The sequence below is a fragment of the Amphiprion ocellaris genome, chromosome 20 (assembly GCF_022539595.1).
Source record: "Amphiprion ocellaris isolate individual 3 ecotype Okinawa chromosome 20, ASM2253959v1, whole genome shotgun sequence".
NCBI lineage: Eukaryota > Metazoa > Chordata > Actinopteri > Pomacentridae > Amphiprion > Amphiprion ocellaris.
The window spans coordinates 21,375,555-21,387,603 of NC_072785.1; the positions used below are offsets into that span (position 1 = coordinate 21,375,555).

Sequence of the window (12,049 nt, forward strand, 5' to 3'; positions counted from 1 at the left end):
AAGGATGTCTTTTTGTTTAAAATATGCATCATTATGGCCGGGGGAAGGAAGTGCTGCAGTAGCTTCCTGCTTGTTCCTGTTGCTTAACAGCTCCTGTGGGGCTGCAGAAATATCACACCTCGTTAGTGCAGCATGCTAGTTAAGTGACGTATATTTAGTGAATCAAAATCCTGCAATCTGATGCAAAAATGGAGATTATTTTACCGTCTCAAGCATGTTCTGTCAGCAGGACTTCAACCTCCTTTAATTCAATAAAATTCATCCACCATTATCTATGCACTCATTAGGGTGGGCGGGGGGGCTGGAGTCTATCCCAGATCACTTAGGGTGAAGACAGGAGACACCCTGGACAGGTCACCAGTCTATCACAGCACTACACAGAGATGAACAAGCACACTCACATTCACACCTACAGACAATTTAGAGTTACCAATTAACCTCAGCATGTTTTTAAACTGTGGGAGGAAGCCGGCGGTACCAATGAAAGGGATCCTGGGAAGGTAAAGACGCAAACCAGGGATCTTCTAGCTGCAAGGCGAAGTGCTAACCACCAAGCCACTGTGCAGCCCAGTAAATAAAATCTCATCCAAAATGTCCATTTGAGGTTTGAACTCTGAAGAAGAAACCAAAAGAAAATAAACTTTTAAAAACACCATGAACAGATGCAGCGTCAGTCAGTCAGAGGACTTTTTACCTGCAGCTGATTGCCAACTATAGTACATTACTCTACCAGTTCAGCTACTCGATATTCTTCATTCACTATAGTAACTTTCCCAAAAACATTCAATCTGCACACATGGTTAATGTATGTACAGATAAGTGTAAATAATTTGTTTTCAACAAAATAAATTTTAAATGCAAATGTAATCTTCCTAATTACAACAATCCTCCTACTCCAAACTGTGAATTAGAGAAGAAATAATGTCGTTATAACAACGAGTGAGTAAACACTGATATCAGTGAAGCTGCTCTAAAAATTCACAGCTGCAACGCCACCAAATTTGATGGATCAGAAGGGGCGAAGCACAGCAACGCTGCATCCATTTTAATCATTTTAGCCACTTCATTCAATCTACCATGCTTGGCAACCTTACAGAGATGACAGCACATCACCTGGACTTGGAACAGGGATGTCCAGGGTGGAAAAGGTTAATCAAAATAGTAAAGTGCTTTACAGAAATGGACTGAATTTTTGCCTTTATTATATAGACAGCTGAAGAGACACAGGAAAGGCAATGAGACAGAGGGCTCAGGCTGGAATCCAACCCTGCTGTGGTTTGGACTCAGCCCTGTTTACCATTTCATGAAATGATCTGTAGATAGTTATTGAAGCCATTTTACCATAATGTATTTTTACTGTACTCTATCTGTATTTTTAAGTTTATCAGTAGAAAGTGTTGATAGAAATGACAAAATTTGAAAATAATTTCCCCAAAGTTGCAAAAAAATCTTTTACAGTTGCTTAAGGAGGTTTTTGACTTTTTCAAAAAAGAGTTAATTCCTACGATTGGGCATAGAACTTGTTCAAAAAAGGATTTTCTGAAGTTAACATTGTCTTATATTACTGCTGTTTTTGTCCAGTATCAGTACTTTCCTGAAGACATCTCTCCATTTTTCTCTTGTAGAAGTTCTGGTTGTTTCTTCTTCCTCGAGGTTTCTTAGCAGTTGGCAAACAAGTGGTTTATTACAGCCATGTGGGATGTAGCCTGTAACGCCACCTTCTGGTGACACAATCAAGCCAAAGTAGGCTTGATTGTGTCACCAGAAGGTGACAAAATCAAGCCTTTGTGTCAAAACAGTTTATGAAACCAAACTTACATTGCATTTGTTTTTAAATGTTGTCTGTGTGAGTGTGTGTCTTGGATTTGGAACAGCTCCACGTCGAAACATCTTCAGCAATTGGTTGTCAGTGTGTAAGATGGGACATCTGCAGATAAACTAGCAGCGGTGTAAGAATGTTGGCCCACCTAAATACTAACATGTTCATGCTAACATGTTCATGCTAACATACAATGCCGATGCTAGCATGCTGCAGTTTAGCAGGTGTAACAAGTACAGCTAAAGCTGGTGGGACTGCCATAGTTTTGTAGGGATTCATTCATAATTTAGATATTTTTCTCAAATTCAAACTGTTTAGTAAAGGCATCCAGATGGTGCAGGTAACTGCAAGGGGAAATTTCATGGCAATCCATCCATCTGTTGTTAATACATTTCACAAAAAAATAACAACCTCATGATGGCACTAGAGGAAAAGTCAAAGGAAAGTCATTAGGGTTTATCCTCCAGGGACAATAAATGTTTGTAGCAAATTACATGGTGACTTATACGAAACAAAGTGATGGGCCGATCAACCAACCAGCACTTGCGTGGTTACAAGTGTGATACAAAATAGGGTTATGATCCAGTATGGTGGGCAGTTGGCCAAGTGCTATGTTTGTACCATAAACTGTAAATAAAAGATGGACGTTGCCTTGGGGCTTGAAAAGTGAAGCCAGTGTGGAAGTACATAAAAATCTCTATTATTCCTAACAGGCAGCAGGGTGCCACTCCTCTGGTTGCAAAAAAAAAAACAAAAAAACAAAAAAACCCCCATCTGATTATAAAGAAGCATATGAGAAAATGACCTTTCTTCTTATTTGATCTGTTACCTCAGTAAACATTTTACTAAAGATTTTATGGTCTCAATTGCTAGTTTCAAGTCTTTTTCAATACAGCATGGTGTTCATATCATAAGTTATGGTCCCATTAAGATTAAAGTGGATGATAAAAGAGGATGTGTTGTAGGGTGGGGCTACCTGGTGATCGACAGGTTGCTGCTGTACTAGCAGGCTTTTCGAGTTCTCAGTCAGATTACTCGTCATGTTTGGTTTCAAAGTAGCAAATGCCAAAATCAAGGCTTCATAATGGTTGTCTTCAAACCAATGGTTGGCATCACAGCGGCTTTGTCATCTTTTATTGACAGTCAGTGGCTTTAATGTGCATGGTACATGCTGGAATAGTGTTGTGTGGATCAGTCTGAGTCAGTCTGTTTCCCATTTACAAGCAACAGACAGTGAAGAAATGTTAACTGAATTTCACAATGTAATTTGTCAAATTAGCATTTGACAAATTGTACTGGATTAAAATCATTAACTTTACCTTTAAAACACTACTACCAAATGTTTACATTTGACATGATATAAATAGCTACAAAGCTGGATAATGTCATGACTGTGGATACCTACATGATATATATGGGGTAATATACAATAAGCAGTATTATAAACAAAAGGATGACTGTTCAGTCTGCAAAAATGTGAACTGCAGGAACTCCAGTTTTAGGGGTATAATTAAGATTTATTTCCTTTTGAAAATATACCCATAAATTTGTCATATGAAAACAATTATACAACCTTGAACATTTTATCACAACAGAATCACACAAGTTAACACCCACGTCCCTGCATTACAAAGAATTGCCCTTAATTGTTTTACTGTATTTTTTTCTAAACATTTAAAACATTTTCAACATAAAAGAAAAACAAGCCCCTAAACAATACAAGACTTCACTACAACTTTCAAATTACCATCAATTAAATACCCAGAACCCCTTGGTAACCCCAGGGAAGAATCCAGATTCGCTCACTTCAAGTGGTGCGATCAAAGAAAAACGGGAGAGAAGAAGGAATTCAACCCATAAATCTGTGAAGCTCAACTTTGTCTCGTCCCAAAGAGGGTACCGGCCAGTAAATCTTTGCCATTGTGTCTGGCCACCAACTCTTTTATATCATATCAAGGGATCTGTCTGGCAGGAAAATCTGCCCGTGATTTATTATGTTATAAAATGGGTTTAACATGCCATTTCTATAGCTAGAAGCTTTTCCCGAGCAATAACACAATTGTCCATTGCTGTTTCTCAAAAAAGCATCTTGTTTTGCTGGAGAGTGAGCTCTCTGGTAAAGACAAAGCTCTGAACTTACACTGTAACTATATCTCCTTGAGTTTAGAAAAATCCCCATCTAATGTTGAAATCATTCCAAGGGAGACATTGACCTATTTCAAAATTTCTGCAGCATTTCTTTTGAATATTTTAATTGTGATTTTGCATACAAACATAGATAATCCTCTGTGTTACTCAACAGTGACCATACTGTTGTTACAATGATCGAACAAGAACAAAGGCCTGGAACAATGCTTTGGACCCTATCATTCACTTTAATTGTTCCGTCCAACAAGAAAGGCAATGCGTGCACATGCACAAAGAAACACACAAATGCAACATGCGCACACTGATGCACGCACGCATACACGCACACGTGCACACATGAACACAACCCACACCTTTCATACTGCAGCTAAGATGGGTAATAGACAATTTAGTCCTGACATGTTGCAGCGATGATAGCTCTACTGCGACGCAAAGATGTCCCCTGTCTCTCCCAGCGGCTCCCTCCTTCACCTTGATGTCACGGTGAGTCGACAACATCATTACTCATCACATCACCACTGAATCACATGCCTAGTGCAACACTATATCACTCCCATATTGATATGTTGGTTATAGAAGTATATTCAGTGTACTGTATGAGAACATTATTTCATATAAACACGTCCACGGTTTCATAGATCACTTTTATATTCACATGTCCACTTTATCACTAGATCACCGTCATATCGACACCCACTATAATAGTACATCACTTTCGTTTGTCACAAATCCACTGTGTCATAGAAAAAACATTTTTTCAGCTGATATGTGTGCACTGTGTTGTTGACGTTGATATCGTGTCTGTCAGTCTGCATTATTTTCAAATCATTTTCATGTTGACCCGCCTTGGGCCGCTTGTTTCTGACACCTCTGCTGAAGCCCCGTTGGACTTACGAGGGACGTACTCAATATCAAAGTTGCTCTTATGGCGTCCTTTCCCTCGGCTCCAGGCAAACAGAAGCAGGAAGCAGAAGACAACCACACCTAGGAAGGACAGGCAGCCCATAGCTGTAGATATAATGATAGTTTTAATATCAATAGGGACTGTCATGTTGTACAATACTGTCCCATTCCCCCATGTGCTGTTGGAGTCTGTCAGATAATTTGAGCTCCTGTTGCTATAGTGAGATCTGTCCCCAATGCCCAGACTCTTCACAGCTAAAGAGGCCGACAGGCTAGCGTTGCCAGCAGGGTTACTGGCAATACACAAGTACACCCCGCTGTCATGCAGCTCTGCTGCCTTGATCTCCAGGGTACCGTCTGGTTGGACCTCCACCCTGCCGCTGCTCTTAGCTGTGATGTAACGTCTGTGAGGTGTAATCCAGACCACAGAGGGCCGAGGTGCTCCCTCTGCCATGCAGCTCAGGCGGGCAGGCTGACCCTCATCAGCCATCAGCAGCTGTGTTGTGTTAGGTCCAATCCTTGGTTTAGTGCAGGTCATGTACCTGGAGACTAGCGGTTCCTTGAGGTCACGGAGAGTTTTCCCCAGGAGGTGCTCAGGTGCGCTGCACTCAGGCTGAATGTCCAGAATCTGCAGAGACGGAGGCTTGTGGCTGTTAAGCAGCCAAAGCAATCTGCAGTCGCACACTAATGGGTTTCCACCTAGACACAGCCTCAGCAGGCTGTCTGGTGAGGCAAACACTCCCCTCTCCAGAGAGTCCAGGCGGTTCTGTGACACATCCAGTAGCTGTAAAGATTTGAGGCCCACAAAAGCAAAAGGCTCTATAGAAACCAGCTGAGCCCCTTGAAGGCGGAGCTCCAGTAGGTGTGGGTGTTGACCCAGTTCTCCCTGGTGGACGTGCTGGATGCGGCAGTAGGACAGGTTGAGGTGTGTGAGGTAGGGCAGGTTGCGCAGTGCTGTGCCGGGGAAGGCAGACAGGTTAGTGTTGGTTATGAACAGCGTGGTGAGGTTGAGGCCGTGCAGTGAGAGGGGAGGCAGTGTGTCCAGCCAGGGCCAGAAATCAATCTCCAGATGGCGCAGACGAGATAGCCTCTTAAAAGAGAAAGGCTTAAGAAAACTAATGCTCAGGTAGCGCATGCGCAGTTCCATCAGACTGTGAAGATGAGCCAGAGCGTCAGTAGGGACCACGGTCAGATTGGAACGTTCCAGGGTCAGACTTTGAAGGCCAAGTAATCCTGTAAAGGCCCGCTGAGAGATGAAAACTAGTTCGTTATCACCCACCTCCAGGGACGTCAACCTGCGCAGATCTTGGAAGGCATGGTCCAGAAGAACCACCAGGCGGTTGTGGCTGAGATCAAGGCGGGTGAGGTTGGTCAGGCCTGACAGCACACCGGCAGGAACCAGCTGAAGCAGATTACTGCGGAAGTTAAGCGAGCGGAGAGCAAGCTGGGAGCGAAATGAACCGGGCTCCACCACGCTGATGAGGTTGTCGCTGAGATCCAGGTCCTCAAGCTGCTGGAAAGAAGAGAAGTTGTCCGGCGTGATGATGCGTAGCTTGTTCTTACTGAGGTCCAGGACGCGGGTCTCTATGGGGATGCCTTCGGGGATGCTGGGCAGCCGCTTGCGGTGGCAACTAACCGACTTGCTTTGGGCAGAACACTCACATCGGGCGGGGCAGCTCAGAGCCGAGCTGGCCAGGAGAAGCAGCAAGGCCCCGCCCAGGAAGAGGTGGCAGTGGTGCGGGGCTGGATGTTGCATGTCTCTTTTACCCACGTTGCCCTCTGTCATGGCACAGCTTCTCGTCTATACAGAGCACCATCACGAACAAGTCCTGCAAGACACAAAACACGAACAAGAAACGTGTTAGAACACTCTTCACTTAACTCCAGCTGTCTGCACCTGCTCCCTCCTCCCGCCTTCTTACATTCTCAACCTTTTACACTTTAAACAGCTGAGCCTTTTTTTCCTTTAATGAAGTGTCCTTTTTCCTGGCAAGGTGGATATGACGGAATTAAATTCACGGCGGGGCAAGACACAGCGAGAAATAGAAGTATCAGCTGCTGAAAAATGTTCATCACTGTGTTAGCACAAAAGGTTGCAGGCTAACTGGAGATGTTTTATGAGGATGGAAGATGTTTCAGCCCGATGGCGAGGAATGACCCTCGTTAGAGTGCAGCGAGGCTAAACGCCTGTGTGGATTTGTTGGTGCTGCATGTGTGCTGGTGTTAGTTTTGCTTTATACGTAGGTAATGGTGCATGTGTGTCGAAGGGGCTAGGGAATGAAATATGTGGCAAGTATTCAAACTAAAACACAAAGTAAATAGGAAATGAAATGACAGCTTGTGTTTGCTTTTATAATTGAACCCACAGAGTTTATAGCCGCGCCTGCCAGCACACATAACCCCACCAGGATGAATAGAAACAAATATATGTGACTTCTTAATAAGTAATCAACACAATGAGTCATCTCACTGGCTTTTACATTGAACATACTGAGTTCCTGTATTCATCACAATGTATTCTACTGTTATTTCTGTTATGTTTTGTGTGTCTGCATTTAATGAGGATCATAGAAAATGAAGTTTGTCCCTCACTGTGTTCTCTGAGGTCGAACATGAAACATCACAAATGTGTTCAAACATTTTTTTTCTTTTTACAGACTTTGCTTTGCACCGCTACTTTATTGTTCTTCTGGTTTCTGTTCTCTGCTTCTTACAGATTCTTCCTTCTTTATGTCCTACATATGTGTAATATTTTTATCCCAGCAGTGTCTCATGTTAACGTCATGTGATTTTGTTTGCACGTTACTTTGCAGCAGCTCTTTATGCAGATCTCCAGCAAACATATTCACACGTCATGGTGATATTAAATGTTTTGCCGTGGCAGCATTTTCTGATGTGCATGACAGTATACCTGTGCTATATACATATATATAGTATGAAGTAATTAGTCAGTAAAACATGCAGTGATTGCGTGACTAATTTTGGCATTTATTTCAGTTTCTGTAATTTCTTGGACATCTTTTCCCCCCCCCATCCACCAAGTGAAATGTGACACCAGTTTCCAGCCACCACACAGGGAGAAGGGTTTGTCTGGGAAGAAGAGATAATGATAGGGTAATGAGGAGCCGGATGCAGAGTTCAACTGTAAAACATTACGGTCTCAGAGAGCCTCGTCTCTCCACAGCTTGAGAAGACACAGACCTTGACAGAAAAGCACCTTCCAGCAGCCACAGGTTGTTGAATTGACAGATGGCTATGTAGACAGAGAGACTGACCATAATTGCCTCATTACCAGTAGTATCTGCATTCTGCTCATGGCTATCTTTGCCAATTAGGTGTGCAAAACGTAAGACACATCTGTGAGCGGTGGAAATTTGAGTGCATCATAAAGGCTAAGAAAAATGTAGGAAATATGAAAGGTGTCTTTAAAAAGCTTTTTTTCACTGCTTGAAGAGCTCGTAAAGCAAAAAAAAAAAAAATCCTGCCAAGGTAAGCAGATGACGAGCACACAGACAGACACATACCTTACTTTGATAGTGAAGTGAGTGACATTCAGAAAATAGCTGAGATGAGGCAGAAGGAGCCGTGCACGCTCACTCCTCCTTCCCACAGCGCCCGGCTCGTCAGCTGCACCGCTCGCATCTCCATATCTCTGCCTTTTCTTTCCCCTCTTCTTCCTATCGCTGCTTTGTCTCTCCGTCCTCCTGTTCACACTTCCTCCACCTAACTCCTTCTCTCTCCCCAGTCCTCCCCGGCCTGGCAAAAGCCCCAGTCCGTTCATCAGTGCCTGCAAGGCTGGGTTTTTATCGATCGCAGCGCAGACACATCAGATGCCAGGAATGTAGCCTTTAACAAAGAGCAGGCCGTTGCCACAGCAACTACAAACCCTTACTCCCATCCGCTCTGTGTAGTCTGCCAATCAAATTAATGAAAAAAAGGAAGGGATACAGTAAGGAGGGTGACGTTTTTTTTCATATTCATTTAGAGCTCGCGTTGAGACAACATACAAATTGAATACATTCCTAGAAATTCCGTTTCATTGGCACAGCGGAGCCCAGGTTAAGGTGTTTCGGAGCTGTCACTCTGAACGGCGTGCTATTTGTCGACCTGTCTTGTTGCCCATCCATCTGGTGCTCTGGTAACTATTCGTGTCTCTCTACCTTGTTATCCATCCACAAGCCTGCCTCTGTCTTTGTGTATTTATCAGTCTGCCTTTACCCGTCAGCCGCTCTTCCTCCCTGCCTCTCTGTTTAATAATTACAGTCCAGTTGTCTCTTGCTGCAGTGGGGAACTGGTCTGGTGTGTCGGAGTGTTGTGTGTCAAGCAGCGGCTCTGCTCGGAGAGGTGTTGCGCACACGAAAACACCACCACAGCCACCTTCTAAGTTATTCAAGCTTGTATCAGGAAAAACACATGATAAAATGGCTGTTGTTTTATCCTGGAGCACTTAGATGTTTTTTTCCCCCCTGCTTTCTCCACAGTTTAAAAGGTAAAACAAGTTCAGCTGAGGAGAATGTGGTGCATTTTCAAGCTGAAATCCTCCTAAAATAAAACCTGACACATTCACTGTATCTTATCATAACTCAAAATCTGTGCAGATCTACGTTTCACAACACAGACATTGATGAAATAAAGATGATTCCCCACAGACTCTAAGCCACGTCCTTGGATGAAAATACTATTTCAGCATTTGTACAAGTGCATAACCTTGAAAAATGATGTAGCTTTGATTCTCCTGAAGACCAGCAGTCTGTCTGATGTCCCAATCCATATCTGACACATGGAGTCCACTGTCCTCCAGCTACCAACTTCCTTTGCATTTTCAGTTATTTGACTTTAAGACATGTTTCATCTCCACAGAATGACTGAATGGACAATAGACAGTGTGTAATATAATATGACAGAATGTGATTCTTTCAGTATGCAGTTGTTTCCAGCCAGTTTTGGACACTCATGAGTAAATATCCAACAATGGTTGGCAAATCCCTAAACATTTTAGCACCACTAAATCACTACTTCAGACTGTGGCACGTTCAAATCAACTGCGTGAGGTCATTGCTGAAACAATGGTGGATTCTGCAGCTTCTACATTGCTGTGTATTGAGCAGCACCTGGATAGATTTAGCCACAGATTAACCAGCGTGTTTTCACAAGTCCCCTGTTTTCTCAGCAAAAAGTTTTTTCAGACTCTGGCAATGACAGGTGGTTGAAGACAGATGGGGAGAAAAAAAACATTTCCAAATGTTAAAGACTTAGAGGAAGCTGCTGGGTTCAAGGGAAATGTGGTTCCAAATTCAGGAAACACAAGTACTTCTCAAAAGACTAAATCTGCACTCTGAGGTTCATTGGTTTGCCAGAGGTTAAACTTGAGTCACATGTCTCACGGTGAATTTCCATACTTAAAGGAGTGACTGAATTATGACCTTTAAAGCTGCACTAATAGTTTTAAATGACAGAAGAACTTATGTGTGATACTAAAGGATTTGCGGGGAGTCAAGAGATCACAGATAATTATCACCCAACGCTACAATTCCCTGCAACAAAAAAATGTGAAAAAAGTGCACTACCTACCAGGACAATTGCTGCTACAAATATTATTAATGGCTACTACAAAGGAGTTCAATATAAAGAAAATATAATTAATGTTGATCGATGATTGTTTCACTGCAGAATTAGTTCAATATTTCACAATATGTATTAAATGACAGTATTATCATGAACAGACTTTGGCTGCCATGAGACATCCATGCTTGCTTCTTTACTATTTAGCTCCATTTAAAAGCACAAAAAGACGGTTACAGTAACCCCATTATCACACGAACACAGCGAAAAGAGCACTTTGGCATTTTTCAGCTCGTTGTTTTGCATTGATAACCAGAAACTTTAACTGTCTAGCAGCTGGTTATCTTCTGCAAATAGCTGGTGAATTTGGCTGCATGAGAGCCAGATATTTTCCTCAGGAACTGGTACAGCCCAAAGCAGAACTGCAGAACGGGTTGTAAGGTCATGGTAAACTTCCTCGCAGATGCATATTTAGACACGTAGTTGTTCTTATTATACTGCTTTCTATTATATTTGAAGGACGTGTTCCATACATGCACAGTAGATTGGTGCAATATGTATTCCAGGGCGTGCACAGTTGATGCCCCTGCAGTGCTAGAGCACAAAAACCTGGAAGATCATCTGCACAGAGACTCGTATCAAGTCAACTCAAGAGTAATTAGGGATTAGAACCCTACAAAATGTTTTAAAACACCACCTGACTATCATACATATACACACCACGTGATGATAACATCTACTAATCACTTCAGCCTAGAGGGACAAAAACAATCTTGACATGACCACTAATCTTGATTTGGAACTGCTAAGAAAATTAGCAAGTCTTAGCTAGATTGTTATTTAGATCAACTTCTAACTCCTTAAACCCTGGGCTTTTTTTTAAGAAAAAAAAAAAAAACACCGTTTTAAAAAAAAAAAAAAAATCCTGAAATTCAGTCAGTATCAGCTCCTTGGTCTCACTGGATCAGAGACAGTCTCCTTATCCTCATCACCAGACCACAGCCAAATTTGAAAAATCTGTACTTCGGCATAAATTAAAACTAGAGAGTAAGTAACAGTCAATCAGGTCAAGAAACACTAAACCAAGAGCTGCAGGCTTTGATTGCAACTTTAACTCAAAATGTGGCAAAACAACAACGAAAACCTAACTCTAGTTCTATGTGCACACAGGAAACTGAAAAATGGAGGGTTTTATATATTATGTTTGCCTATATGATGAATTTTATGTTGCTTCTGGTGATGTTAGAACATTGCTACTCACAGAGGAAATCAAGGAAAAATACAGTTTGTTGTCCTTTCCAATTTTAACAAGTTTTAACAGTCAGTGTCGAGACCAGCACAACAGCTATTTCAGGGCCAATCAGAGCTACCAATCGTGCAGTAGGTACTGTTTTATGCCCTGAAAGAGGGTCTAAGGGGGCAGTTCTTGCAGTCAGAACATACACAGTCAGTCACCCAGCAACAGCATGCAAGCTCATACTGAACCCACTAATGTTATTGAACCTGTTCTAAAATAACTCTCAGCTGCAAATCCACCAATTTGATACAGTAGATATAAAGAATAACAATGCTGCTTCCATTTTAGTCACAGTGGTAGCAGACAGTCTGTTCAGTGAA

At 42.3% G+C, this 12,049-nt stretch overlaps 1 protein-coding gene across 4 annotated transcripts in view; it reads right to left on the reverse strand.

Moving 5' to 3' along the window:
• Positions 1-3,315: 3,315 nt before the first annotated feature.
• The window catches only part of lingo2b (leucine rich repeat and Ig domain containing 2b), a 40,073-nt gene continuing 31,339 nt past the window's right edge, over positions 3,316-12,049 (reverse strand). For 2 of the 4 annotated variants that reach the window (XM_023261196.3, XM_023261199.3), the window contains exon 2: positions 3,316-6,699. In XM_023261196.3, coding sequence (XP_023116964.2) covers positions 4,788-6,656 — 1,869 coding nt within the window. In that variant the 5' untranslated portion in view covers positions 6,657-6,699 and the 3' untranslated portion in view covers positions 3,316-4,787. Of the gene's footprint in view, positions 6,700-8,394; positions 9,113-12,049 lie in introns of those variants that run through there. The other 2 variants (XM_023261198.3, XM_023261197.3) reach the window with 2 other exon arrangements.